This window comes from Schistocerca gregaria, chromosome 1 (assembly GCF_023897955.1).
Source record: "Schistocerca gregaria isolate iqSchGreg1 chromosome 1, iqSchGreg1.2, whole genome shotgun sequence".
In the NCBI taxonomy this organism is placed as follows: domain Eukaryota; kingdom Metazoa; phylum Arthropoda; class Insecta; order Orthoptera; family Acrididae; genus Schistocerca; species Schistocerca gregaria.
Window position 1 is genome coordinate 581442054 of NC_064920.1, and position 14738 is coordinate 581456791.

The window sequence follows — 14738 nt, forward strand, 5'->3', positions numbered from 1 at the left end:
TCCATAGTTAAGTGTTTCACAAAGGGTGCAACACACAACTTATGAACTATAGCATCACCATTCCACTCCATACCACCACATTGAGAGGATGAATACCTAAAGCTTCCTGTACAAGCTCTGATTTCTTTTATTTTACAGCAATGGGCACGTCTCTCTAAGTGAGAGGTAACATACTATTTTGGAATATAAAGGGAAAGTTGTTGACTATCTGTATGTGGTAACATTTTGCTGTGGCTCCGCCTGGTTAAACAGAAAAGAAAGAAAGCGAAAGCACATGTTTTTAATATATACAGGAATTGGATATATGTCCCTAATAGCATTCTCTCCCCTGTCTTTGCCCATCTCCTTCCCCTTCCCTCTCTCTATCTCCTCTCACTGTCCATGTTCTCCTCCCCCACCTCCCTCCATCTCCTCCTGCCCCCTCCTTCTATCAAACTATTCCTGCCCATTTTCTATCTCCATTTCCTCCCACCCCTCCGCCCGTATCTTCTTCCCCCCCCCCTCTCTTTCTGAGCTTAAGTCTTCATTGTTGTTACTGCAAATTCAGATTCTTTAGTAGTATTCTAATCATAAACCAATAAGCGATAAATACAACTTTTCTGTTTGGAAACAATGTTTCACTACTGTACCTTTATATACAGGGTGTTACAAAAACATACGGGAAACTTTCAGGAAACATTCCTCACAGACAAAGAAAGAAAATATGTTATGTGGATATGTTTCAGAAAACACTTACTTTCCATGTTAGGGCTCATTTTATTACTTCTCTTCAAATCACATTAATCATGGAATGGAAACACACAGCAACAGAACGTACCAGCGTGACTCCAAACACTTTGTTACAGGAAATGTTCAAAATGTCCTCCGTTAGCAAGGATGCATCCACCCTCCGTCACATGGAATCCCTGATGCGCTGATGCAGCCCTGGAGAATGGCGTATTGTATCACATCCGTCCACAATACGAGCACGAAGAGTCTCTACATTTGGTACCACGGTAGCAAGAGCTTTCAAATGCCCCCATAAATGAAAGTCAAGAGGTCAGGAGAGCGTGGAGGCCATGCAATTGGTCCACCTCTACCAATCCATCGATCACCGAATCTGTCGTTGAGAAGCGTACGAACACTTCGACTGAAATGTGCAGGAGCTCCATCGTGCATGAACCACATGTTGTGTTGTACTTGTAAAGGCACATGTTCTAGCAGCACAGGTAGAGTATCCCATATGAAATCATGATTACGTGCTCCAGTGAGCTTAGGTGGCAGAAACTAAAATGAGCTCTAACATGGAAATTAAGCATTTCCGGACACATATCCACATAACATCTTTTCTTTATTTGTGTGTGAGGAATGTTTCCTGAAAGTTTGGCCGTACCTCTTTGTAACAACCTGTATATATTTAAAAGTATGTCATCTATATGTGTCTAAAATTTATTACACCAACTTGTAAAAACCTGAAATAAACTGCAACAGTATATATTGAGATATTTGATAAGAATATTTTCCCTTTATTTGTTACATATATACAAGATGGCATTCCGGAAGGTATATAAAAACACTCGAGTGGTCAAAAGCAACGCTATGTGCAAATTTTGAAGCAAACCGTGAAGAACTTTCAGAGATTTGTTATTTTGGAGAAACATACATCTACATTGGGACTTATTTAGAAACTGTAATTCCTCATTATCACATATCACTGAAAGTTTTTTATCGAATGCTTTGAAATTTTGAAACAACGTTGCATTGGAATACAAGAATTTTTTAAATAGCTTTTATAACTTTAATAATGGGGAATACATAAAGAAATACGTACCTAAATACGTGCCAGTATTAGAATGCAACATTGTGTCAAAATTTGAAAGCAATCCGTCACGAACTTTCAAAAATAAATGACTTTGAACAAACAAGCGTTTATATTTTATTTACATCAACTGGAATAACTGATGTTTTGTTTCTAGTTGTTTAATGTTTCCACTGCAACTGATATTAAAAAATATATGTATGCATTCCTGGTAATTTCCTTTTGTGGCGTTAAACAAGTAATTGTTTTTACAAGAACCCACAACTGGTGACGCCAACAAACTGTGAGTACATAATGGTCACTCCAATGATTATTCCAATTTTACTGTGGCAATTGAAAACTTGTTTTCATGGTAAATTCACCATCAAGCAACACCAGTATGGAAATGTCGCATGTGGAAGTGAAAATACCACCCTTCTGGGGGGGAAAAAAAGCTATGATTTTTTGGAAGTGGAGTCCCAGTTTCTTACCACAAATGTTAGAAATGAAGTGACAAAGTATCATTTCATTTTTGGATTGACTGATAGTGAGGTTGCTAAGCTAATGTCAGATTTCGTTTTCAAACTGTTAAAACTGTTACCCGCTTCCCCGTATACAGACTTAAAACATATCTTATTTTACCGTTTGAAAAATCGGAGACATGTAACATTAAAAAACTGCCAACTGAAGTAAAACTAGGAGACAAAATGCCATCTATTTTGGTCAGAGAGATACATGCTCCTACCAGAAAGCAAGTAACCACTGATTTTTTAAGGGTATATTTCTACAGAGACTAACAATCAACACGCATTCTGTACTAGAAGCTAGACAAGGTGTAAGTCTTGAAGCAGTGGTTTCTATGGTTGAAAAAACCGTAAGACACCCAGTCAATTTGTATGCAGTGCTGAATCTGTTTCACCCCTATCTCAAGATGACAGATGGCTTTTGGAGCTAACGATCCAGACTCACAAATTACGAACTGGTACATGACCGAGAAGCATACTGAACTTACCGCAGCATGCACAGAAACACCCCATGTACTAGTATCATCACGAATTCAAACAGAAAATGTGAATGGATACTCTGCAAATCACATTTAGAAACCTGGCAGAGGGTACACTTAACCAACTTTACAATAATTCTCTATTATTCCAATCTCTAACAGTGTGCGGAAAAAGCGAATACCACTATCTTCCTAGGGAGCTCCGATTTCCCTTTCTTTATTATGATCATTTCTCCCTATGTAGGTTGGCATCAATAAAGTATTTTCATGTTTGGAGGAGAAAGCTGGTGATTGAAAATTCATGAGAAGATTCCGCCGCAATGAAAAACCTCTTTGTTTTAATTATGTTCACACCAAAACCTGTATCATGACAGTGACACACTCTCCCCTATTTCTCGATAATACAAAATGTGCTACTCGCCTCTGAACTTTCTCAATGTACTCTGTTAATTCTATCAGGTAAGGACCCCATACCATACAGCAGCATTCCAAAAGAGGACAGACAAGTGTAGTGTAGGCAGTCTCTTTGGTAGATCTGTTGCATCTTCTACGTGTTCTATCAATAAAATGCAGTCTCTGATTCACCTTCCCATCAACATTTTGTGTGTGTTTTTTTTTTCAGTTTAAGTTGTTCATAATTGTAATTCTTAGGTATTTTGTTGAATTTATGGCCTTTCGATTTTACTAATTAATCGTCTAACCAAAGTTTAATGCATTCCCTTTAGCACACATGTGGATGACTTCACACTTTTCATTATTTAGGTTCAATTGCCAATTTTTACCCAGTACAGATATCTTTTCTAAATGATTTTGAAAATTGTTTTGATCTTCTGATGGCTTTACTATATAATAAATGACAGTATCATCTGCAAATAACCTAAGAGGGCTCCTCAGATTGTCTCCTAAATCATTTATATAGATAAGAAACAGCAGATGGCCTGGCAGATTGCCTTACTACTTGGAGAATGAAAGAAATTACTTCTGTTTTACTCAATAACTTGGCATCAGTTACTACAAACTGTGACCCTTCCGACAGGAAATCACGAATCCAGTCACACAACTGAGATGATATTCCATATGCATGCAATTTGACTGCAAGCTGCTTGTGAGGTACAGTGTCAAAAGCCTTCTGGAAGTCCAGAACCTTGAAGAACGTGCACCATGACATTCATTTACTTCTCAACAGTCCACTGACACTCAGGTGGGAAACTAGTATGCTACCAAATTGGGACAGAGCACAGTGAGGAGGCTCCATCATCTGTCCATTACAGATCACAACGCCAATCTTTGATTTTTGGTTGGTTCCGGAGCAGATATTTCTGCATTGCCAGTAACAGTATTAGATCATGAAAACTTTCAGACACATACACCTGTGGGCGGTGAATAACTACTGAACCTTGAAATGGGCCTTCCAAGAAAATTTCCAGGATTGCTTGAGCCATTATGGTCCGTTGCTTGATGTTAAGTCAAAAAAAAATCACGTGAACAAAAAACTTTAATCGCCTGTACAGACATCCCCAGTTTAGTGTTTGCACCTGACCCAAAGCACAAATATTGAGGCTTGCTAAAGAGATAGTCAAATATTCTCACAGAGAAACCTAACTGGGATTTTTCTGAAATGAAAATACAATACACAATCACAACAACAGGGCATCCTGAGCCTGCATGAGCCAGACACTTGTCACCAGAAAAATCAGCATGAGAGAAACTTTAATGTCACGCCTGACATATGTTTTCCTCCTAAAAGCTGCTGGTCCAGTCCTCTCCATCTTATTCTAAAGACGGACAAAACCTGTTGCCCCTTTGGAGATTGTAAAGATTTAAATGCTATGACAGTGTCACACTGCTATCCCGTACCTCATTTGCACGAGTTCAACAACCAACTTTCCAACAAAAAGATATTCTGTAAAACTGACCTCATTCGAGCTTTTCACCATATTCCTGTTGTGGTAGTTGATGTGCTGTTATCACACTATCTGGACTTTTAGAATTTTTGAAGATGCCCTTTGATCTGCGCAATACAGCACAAACATTCCAGCTATTTATTCATAGCATTTTGAACAGTTTGCCTTTTGTTTATTCTTATACAGATGAATGCTCTCATTGCTTCAGCAGGAGATGAAGAACATAATGCATCAGCAACAGCTTCTTGAATGGTTGGACAAATATCACCATAACATTAAAGTGAGAAATGCATTTTTAGAGAGAGTGGATTATTGTGTATCCCATCACAGGATTTCACCTTTAGAAGAAGAAGTTAAAATAATCGAGGATTGCTTCCTCTCAAAACAGTAGCAGGACTGTGCTGGTTTTTAGGAATGGCGAATTTATATGAATGTATTTGTTTAACTTGTACAAGAGCACCAACAGCAAAGATAATCACCCTGTCACATGAACCAAAGAAGCAGACGAACTGGTATAAGTTAAAAGAAGAAATAGCTAATACAACTCAGCTTGCTCATCCCTAACCAGATGTTCCCCTAATTTTGAGTAGGCTATAGGTGTTTCTTTCCACCAATTGTGAAAAGGAGCACCTGAGCCACTTGTATTTTTCTCCACGTCTCTAGGGAATTTACAGACCACAATCCATTAACATTTTCCCTTAAACAGTGTCCAGAAAAAGTAATCTCCAAACAATTACACTATCTGGAATTTCCCAGTTAATCACACCAAGTATTCAATACAATCCTGGAAGACAGAATAATACAGCTCATGCATGTTCCAGAGTTGCAGATGTCACATTGTTAGCCAGCATTTCATGGAAGATACTGCACAGGCACAAAGCAGCAACCCAGAATTGCCCAAAGTGAAGAATTCAGGCCACTGTTCCTTAGTGTTTATCGCAGATAATTTGTGATAATTCTACACACAAACTAGGGCCACATGTTCCTCCGCCCTACCACCAACAAGTCTTCCGTGCACTACTGATCTAGTTCTCTCTGGCATCAAATGTACAGTGAACTACAGCCAACAATGCTTCATTTGGCATTCATTGTAAAAGATGAAAGCTGTGGGCAAAAGCATGTGTTCGGGACAAACAGTACACTTCCCAAAGAAATGTGACATTATCACTGGAGAGGGAATAATATGTGGTTGTAATGGTCACAGTGAAATGTAAACACTGAAAAAATATCGATATACAGATAGGAGCAATAGGTCTTTTGTTTTCAGTTGTTAACACTTCCACTGCAACTGATACTAAAAAAATAAATGTTGCATTCATCATAGTTTCCTTTGCATGGTGCTAAATAAATAATTATTTTTATCAGACCCCTCAACACCCACTCCTCTGTCTCAGTGAAACACTAAATGAATCATTCTGCTTTGAAAATTTTTATATCTTCTGTCAATCCTGTGTTGAGGAATCCCCACTACACAGCATTACTACTCTAGAAGAGTGTGAATAGTTATAATGTAGACGTTTTCTTTATTGGATTTGTTGCATCAGCCAAGTTTTTCCCATGAAATGCAGTCTTTCATTTACCCTCCTTACAATGTCTTTTATACAAACGTTCCACATTAGCTACTCCCCATCTGTTATTCATAGATATTTAGTTATATTTGTATAATATAACAGTAACTGAAAGTACACAGAATTTCCATTACAAGCAGAGCTGATATTACAGTAGCTAATACTTCTCGTGCTCAAGAGCCCAACATACTTGTTAATAACTGAAAATTGTGCAGCAAAGTGCTGCAGGCTTAGGAATGAAATATTTCAAACTGGTCTCAGTACCAGTAACGATTCATAACCTTTCATGTACTTTAATCCAAAGTCAGTTGAATCTCCTAGCTTCTAACAAAGAATGATATACCACTGACAAACTCCAACAATGGAAAATCCAGGATGGAATGTAACAATATTATGAGAAGGAAAGTTGCTACTCACCATATAGCGGAGATGATAGGCACAACAAAAAGGCTCTCACAATTATAGCTACTGGCTGAGTTGCCTGAGACTGCAGACGTGTGTGTGTGTGTGTGTGTGTGTGTGTGTGTGTGTGTGTGTGTGTATTGTTGACAAAGGCCTTAATGGTCAAAAGCTATAATTGTGAGTGTCTTTTTGCTGTGCCTATCTGGGGTCGACTGAAGCGTCCGATCCCACCCGTCAGCTTTGACCCATGACGTAAGGCTGTTGTGGTGTGTGACGTCATGACGGTGCAGAATTTAGTTTGTGAGAGTTGCATGTTTGCAGGTGTCGTCTTGATGTGATCGGTGGTGCACACAGGTGGTGTGTTAGGTGGTGTTTTTGGTTTAGTTTGCGAGTGTGGTGTTGTGTGAATTTTGGTAAATTGCTTTTTTTATGTCTTTGGTAGATATGGATATGACTGACAGGGTCAACAGTTTTCGGTTGTCGGCTATGATGGGGGACAGTGCATTGTCTCTAATAAAATTTTTTCAACCATGATTTTTGGATGGAGTCATGAAGTGTTCAGTATGTCGTGAAGAAATGAGGCTTACTTAAAGTTCCGGCGTCTCAGACCAGGGACGACTGTATGTGGAGATGTCGTAAGGATAACAAGTCAAGGGAAGTGTTCGGTCCCAATTTCTGAGATCGGGAGCTGCTGTTGAGCTATATAGGTCAAGGGAAGTGTCCGATTCCAGATGATATTGTGTTTAGTGGTGGTTGGGGAGTTTAGTGATGTCGGTTTTTTCTTCATTTTGCGTGGGCTTTGTACGGGGGTGGGTTTCTAAATTGGTTTATATTTAGTTTGTCCCCACCCAAAATCCTCCTATTTCCCGCGCTTGTCTGTTAGTGCCATTAGGCTTTTCGTGGTGTGTGTGTGTGTGTGTGTGTGTGTGTGTGTGTGTGTGTGTGTGTGTGTGTGTTTGGTTTTCGATGTATTTTCGTCCTCATAATGTGTGCGTAATGACTTTATACGCACCATATTGTAATCATGGTTTATGGTTGTTTCCGCCATATTTGTGACGTCATGGGTCAAAGCAGACGGGCGGGATCGGACGCTTCCGTATTTCCCCTATCTGCGACTCAGCGTCTCCGCTATACGGTGAGTAGCGACTTTCCTCCTCATAATATTGAGAAAATCTGTATGATAAAAATATAGTACGCTCAATAGAAAACCTTCATTAAAGAATTAACACTTGCAACAAAGTTTTATGCCTACTAAAATTGCTTGCAGACAAAACATGCACAAATATAAATCAAAGATATGACAAACTTACCATGTGCTTCATGTCCTTCTGCACATAAGTTCGAGCCTGTACAATGGCCAATTTTTTTTCTTTCTCAAGATCCTCAAGTAAATTCATAAGCACTTTTTCACTGTACTTCAAAGAATACACACTCATGTCCATTTCAGTCACAGTCACTTTCTTTTCCAGCGTACCACCAAATTTTACCAACATTTCACCATTTTTCCGAGAAAATGTCACAGCAACTTTGCCCTGCTGGCGTAGCCAATGAATTGCTACTTCCAAATCCTTCAAATGCCCAGTAAATTGACAAATGCAAGCAACTTCTTTCAACTCCAGTAACATTCCTTTCTGACTATCTGTTATAGATGACCACACAAATTCAGCATAGGCCTGTAAAGAATTTTATTTCATCATGAAATCTGTCAAATTTTGGTCAAAACACATGACCAATAAATATCACAATGAGAGAAAGAGGACAGCCCAGTGATAAATTAACTGATGTATACTCCTTATAAACAGTAATATTTCTAGAATGCATCAAAATCTTTCTCCTCAGTTAATCTTTCATGCTGCAGCACCAGACAAAACAAAGATAAAAAGCTTGCTCTGTATTTTTATTAGCTGATGTAGAGGGTCGGATCCCAATAAACTGAATGTCGAAGTCTCATGAATATGTTATTGGTTATATATACTTTATGGTACTGCAGCGGTACATTAATGCTATGTAGAAATGTTTAAACAATGCTGTGGAAAAAACAAACTCACATGGAGCAATATACTAACACACACAAAAGAAGCAATTGAATCATGAAGGATAACACTGTTCTCAACTTTTCTGCTAGCATCAAACTCAACTTACATTAGCACTTTCTCCATTGACCATCTTAACAAAAATTGTGCCGAAGTTAATTTTCAGGCACACTTTCCAACTTATCCGTTGATTCCTCATTAATTGTTAACCTACTGCTTCTTTATTTCTTCCGTTCAATGATTTGAAAATTTCCTCTACGGCTGCTGAGCACAGAATTTCCGTCCAGATTCCTATTTTAATTTTAAAATTTTTGACTATTTGAAGCACTGTAATGCAAGCTGTAATGTCAAATGTTCTTCAGTTTACTAACATAGGCTGATTTAGTGCAATTTCCCCAGATTTCATTTAAATTGGGTCATAAGCCTTAGCAAAATCTATGGATCCCATCCAAATTGGTAAATGTCATTCACTGTTTGATTCTGTAACTCCATTCACAAATAGCAAGTGGCTGATGATGCAACAACCACTTATACAGTGATCTTGTTCACTAGTTTGGTTATGATTCAATGTTTTTGCTGTGTGGTTGGTGATAATTTTAGTGAATATCCTGTACTTAACGAGGAGAAGGCTGACAGGTCTAAAATGTTTTATTTTGCATGTCTTTTATAATGTAAAGTACAATACTGCAGCATCACTTCCCTTCTGATGAAGCATATTGCTTTACAGACATTATGTGAGTAATTTTGCAGAAACATCTACAATCATCTTTCCTTTCTTCATACTTCAAGAGGTTTTACACATCACACCAAGAATTACTTCCAGAATATCTTTGTAGCCTACATCATCTTTTGCTCATTACTTATGTACTTTCATTAAAAAATTGTCCCTTTTGTGTATGTATACACTTTGTGTAGTATAATGCTGAACTTTTTGCTTAGCCTCATTTGTTATGTCTCACCCCCCCCCCCCCCCCCAAACCAACTGTCATAATTTACATTTCAGAGCTGTTCCCTGATAACCATTTATTTCCAAGACTGTATCAAATTTTACTCTGATCTCAAAAATCTAGGATCACTTAGTATTCTAATGTAATCACAGCCTGTACAATTCCTTTACGTTTGTTCAATTTGTTCAACATCAACTCAATTTTCGATTTGTTTTCTTTAGAAAGAAAGTGTTAAAGCAGACATGCTGACATTGTTAGTACATTCTACAAACACATGACCTATCATTTCTGGCATCTTATTCAAAAATCTTTCACTGAAGAAGAAATGAGCTTTTTATTTTATCCTACTTCTACACTAATATCCTCTACATATCAGCCTTTAACCAGATTCCCTATAATACAGAAATTTCTGTAACTCTGTGAAAAGTTTTACAGAATGAATTTTTCACTATGAAGTGGAGTGTGCACAAATTTGAAACTTTGTGGCAAATTAAAACTGTATGCTAGGCTAGTAGTCTAAAACAGAACCTCTGCTATTCATGAGCACATGCTCCACCAATTGAGCTATCCAGCTACTTGCTCTCACCACTTTATTTCCACCACTACCCCTCACCTATTTTCTGAACTTCACAGAAGCTCTCTTGTATAACTATTGGGACTGGCAGTCTGGAAGAAAGACATTGTGAATTAATATCTCCTTCATAGAGGCCTATGTTTTAATAAGACTGTGAGCATGGGGGCAAATTGGTGTGAACGAGTTCCATGGACCATATTTAGTTTATTTTTAAACAAGTCCTGCCATTCTATCAAGGATTCATTCAGTATATTTGCCATGATGCTTTTAATTTTACAACAAAACCTACATCTGAATTTCCTCCCTGCCTTTTTTCACATGTCCTGAAATTTCTGATAACCCTACTGTATTTTATTTGATCCTATTTAACTTCTCTTCCAGGTCCAAAAACCTACTTTATATCCTACATTTCTGCGATCTATTGTCCTTAAATAAAACCTACTATAAACTGGTGTGTTTTTTTTTAAAGTGCAGGTCATTGTCTATTATGTCAAATATCACAAAATTTGCTTGGCACTTTCTCAACACAGTAGGCAATGATTCTGTTGGGTAGTTTTACACTGGGCTATTTTAGTTCTATAAAGTGTTGCTCAAGATTAGTAAAAACCTATTTTAACATCTTCCATCATTTAAAATAAAATTTTGATATGTTTCCCACACTTTTGAAGGAAACTGAAATGAAAACAGACTTTACCTTTGTTGAGGCAACATGAACATAAACTTCCTCCTTAAAGAAAGAAGGCCACACAGACTCTTTAACAGCTTTCAATGTCTTTTCCAAAGGTCTCTTTAGAAGTACATCAGCAGCCCACATTGTCCACGAATCACTTGGAACATAGGTGAAATCTGTGTATAACATTAGTTGCTTGTGCCTGCATTAAAAAAAGGATAAATGAGTGAAGAGGAAAACTGCATGTAATACAACAAAAATGAGAATACAGGCATATTTCAGCAACAAAATTTCCTTAGGGTACATTTCCAAATTTAACAGATAACAAAAAAATGACAGTGAAAAACCATGTACGTTTCACTATACAGTCACTACTATTATCAGATTAACTTACTGTCATTAAATCTCTATATATTTTGATTTGCTCTATACTACAAAATCTAATCAATGGCTTTTTCCAAAACAAAATACCTGAGCTATCAAACTTTCTGTAGCCTCTAACCTTGTTGCATCTGTGAACACACACTCATGTTGCATATAAACTGAATGACAGAAATCCAGTTTCACATAACTCAGGTACCAAACTTGAAGCAACGGTACAAATATTTTCTTTGAAATTAAACATCTTACATACTATTGTAACTACAGATTTTTAGAGAGCCTTTATGCAGTTATCTGCACTAACAGTAACATACGAAGGTAGATGAATTTAACCCATAGTCAAAACTTGCATATCTTTCATTTAACCAACTGTCATTATAACAAAAGTATTTTCTTTAGTGAAAAGTAGTTTAGAGTACTACACATTGTTTACTGAAAGCAGTGAATTACAACATTTAGCCTGCTGCATAAGATGTCATACGAATGGTATGCATATACAGCTACTTGTGGATGGGAGCAGGAGCTTAAGGATAGGATATTATTATGTGAACGTACAACCCCTCTCTTATTAGGGCATCTTCAAAAGAAATCAGCTGTTATAATTGACAAACAAACCAAAAAAAACTTGGGAGAACGCCACGGTATCCACCATAATAATAATAATAATAATAATAATAATAATAATAATAATATAACTTTCCAATTACCTCATCATCTCTTCTATGACCGCATCAAAACAGGCTGGGCTTATGCCGTTTCTGAGAAATGCTCTGTTCAATTCGTCCAGTGTAAATGTGTGACGATGATGATGGGAACACCAAGTATCAACAACAGGTTTCCAAAATGAAATTTTATCTATCCGATCCAACGGATTGACATCTTTAGGGCGAATACTTGAGTACAAAGCAGTAATTCTCACATTGTCATTCCAACATTTTGGTAACTTGTCAGGCGGCAAAGGAGGTTCAGTTTCCAAGACCATTTTAACGTAACACCACAATCAGCTGACAACACTACTGTGCAATCTTCAAGCGGTTCAATGACTTTCAACCCTACCGCTCACGAACTAAACAAACACTGCCGCAAACAACAACAACAATCTCTTTGGTAAGCTCAGAGAACGCATATTCTAGTGTCCAAAAACAATTGACAGCAGATATCTTACATCACCGATCATATTAGTGAGAGCACAGTAATCTTTGGCCAGCGACCTTCATATAAATAAAACCACAGTCTAACACAATTGATAATGTATTAGACGAATGAGATAAAAAAAATTTACCACCATGTGTTAGACCATATGCCATTAGACTGTGATATCACTATCTATGGCGTGTTCACAGATTTCCTTCTAGCGGCATCAGGAGTTGCCGGGCGGTCCGATAGATGTCTCTGAGACAAGCTGACTGCTATACACGCGATTGTGGTGGTAGGCGCCTCGCCACAGAATGGCTGTGCAATGCTGATTAAGTGACACCACAGTCTAAAGCATACTTTACACAACGATATTTCAGTTTCGTCGTTTTGTGGGTTTCTGAGCCGTGTCTGAAATGAAAATTTTGGCAGCTGCACATCGAAAGAGTTGTTGCGTGGAATCGCTGCATAAGAAAAAAAAGAAACGTTTCGATTCGTGACTGGATGAAGAAAAGACGTCAGCTCGATTGGTCAGCACCCTTGCTGAAATAATTTGTAATGGAAAACCCAAGAAGTTCTTTTAATTATCTTAGAATGTCACCAGAACTGATAATGTTTCTTCTAAATAGAGTTAATTATGCGATAAGCAATAAAGATATTGTAATGCATTAAGTACTGTCACCAGAACTGAAATTACATATCACATTGCGTGCATTTCAATCGAGAACACTCGGCATGCTATAAGATGCGGATTCAGTTGGTGATGTCGCTTCTTCATTAAAACCGATAATTATTAACATTAACATTAATGACTATTAACATTGACACCACTAATTATTCGAAGCAGGCCACATTAGGAAGAGAATGGTTTACAAACTTCTCTCTTGATAGATCTGTTGAGTGGCAATATTTCAAAATTCAAACATAAGTGAATGGGGAGCACTGCTGCGACATTTTAAAGAGATGAATATTGAATAAAGAATATAGCTTCTTGATTTTCGTAGCCTTCCCTCCTGTCAACAATATTTCTTTAAAAAGAAGTGGGTCAACTCGATCAACGAGATTTTAGTCTTGTAGACAAGAGCATTTCTACAGCTAGAATTGCATTTGCTTGTATTTTTCTAAATTTAGTTGTATATGTGCTCCTAATGCAATAAATTTTTCCTTTAACTCAGATATTGTCAAACATTGTTCTGATCGCACATGAAGGTCTCATGAGTAGCAATATCTTGCTTATTTTTGTAATCAGCAACACTGAAAGCCACAAACACCTATTGAAAGCATATATATCCAATAAGAGTACATAATTCTCCTTTCCCCACTTCATATTTCAGTTTGTCTACGTCCTACGAACAAACATAACGTAAAACCCATGCAACTAGTGTCACCAAAGTTGGAACACGCCGAAACTGTTTAGTTTCACCAAGAAGTTGCAAAACACGCGGCGCGCATACGCAATGGCTGGTAGCAAATTTGCCTGCAACCTGTCGTGTAAACTAGGCTTAACAAAACACTCATGACACTTCGCCTCGATTTCGTTGCTTACTGCGTCAGTAGCGCGCCAAGTGACCAGTAAGTTAAACTATTGTTTTCGGCGCGATTGGGAAAGCGAAAGCGAATAGTAGTTGTTCATTTTTGGTTGTACAATGGATTTTACAAATGCTGCAACACAAAGAAGAAGATTCCACATCTGTCTTTTTTAGGTTCCCTAAGAACCTTGAGAGGTATATACCACCATGTAACTAAACTGTATCGTCACAATTCGCTTGCAAATTACATGTATATTGATGATTAATGTTTCGTTTTAGGAGTAGAAAATGGCTAGTGAATAGCAGAAGAGAAGATCTTATGAAAAAAAGACCATGTTTCCCTTTATAATAATGTTACGTTTTTTCCGCTAAATGTCGAACAAAATCAGTTCATGGATGCAGAGAATAATAAACTGATGTGGAACGCAGTTAATCACATTGTTTGACATTCCAAATACGCCACCTCAACTGACAATGAAGAGGAGACTCCACAAATGTTCAACAATCCGTCTAAAGCTGTAAAACACTTCTATGGCACAGAAGCAGCCAGTTAAACTCTCAATATATCAGTGCCATATTCAACTGAATTGTCGGCACAGACCTGATTTGTCAATGAAGTGGTAAAATTAAGTGCAGTTATTTGTACCTAGGAAAAGCGTGTGGAATATCAGAATGCACAGATCCCTAGACTTCATGCAAAACTGTTAAGGAACAAGGAAAGTGCCTATCGTTTTAAGTACAGGCAGGAACAGAAACTCTGTCAGAAGGATCAAGTGAAGAAGGACAAACAAATTTTGAAGACTATAGGATACCAAG

The 14738-nt window shown here is 37.6% G+C and overlaps 2 protein-coding genes across 4 annotated transcripts in view; one reads left to right on the forward strand and one right to left on the reverse strand.

Annotated features, from left to right (window-relative positions):
* The window catches only part of LOC126357140 (charged multivesicular body protein 7), a 215638-nt gene extending 203051 nt beyond the window's left edge, over positions 1-12587 (reverse strand). Inside the window, exons 1-3 of the mRNA XM_050007427.1 lie at positions 11967-12587; positions 10903-11080; positions 7965-8327 (exon numbers count right to left, since the gene is read on the reverse strand). Coding sequence (XP_049863384.1) covers positions 7965-8327; positions 10903-11080; positions 11967-12241 — 816 coding nt within the window. The 5' untranslated portion in view covers positions 12242-12587. The remainder of the gene's footprint in view (positions 1-7964; positions 8328-10902; positions 11081-11966) is intronic.
* LOC126357156 (pantothenate kinase 3) overlaps positions 1-14738 on the forward strand; it is a 137134-nt gene that overhangs the window by 37522 nt on the left and 84874 nt on the right. Inside the window, exon 1 of one of the 3 annotated variants that reach the window (XM_050007428.1) lies at positions 7700-7789. The exons of the other annotated variants lie outside the window; for them this stretch is intronic. Within the exon in view, the coding sequence (XP_049863385.1) occupies positions 7715-7789 (75 nt within the window). The 5' untranslated portion in view covers positions 7700-7714. Of the gene's footprint in view, positions 1-7699; positions 7790-14738 lie in introns of those variants that run through there. 3 annotated transcript variants of the gene reach the window in all.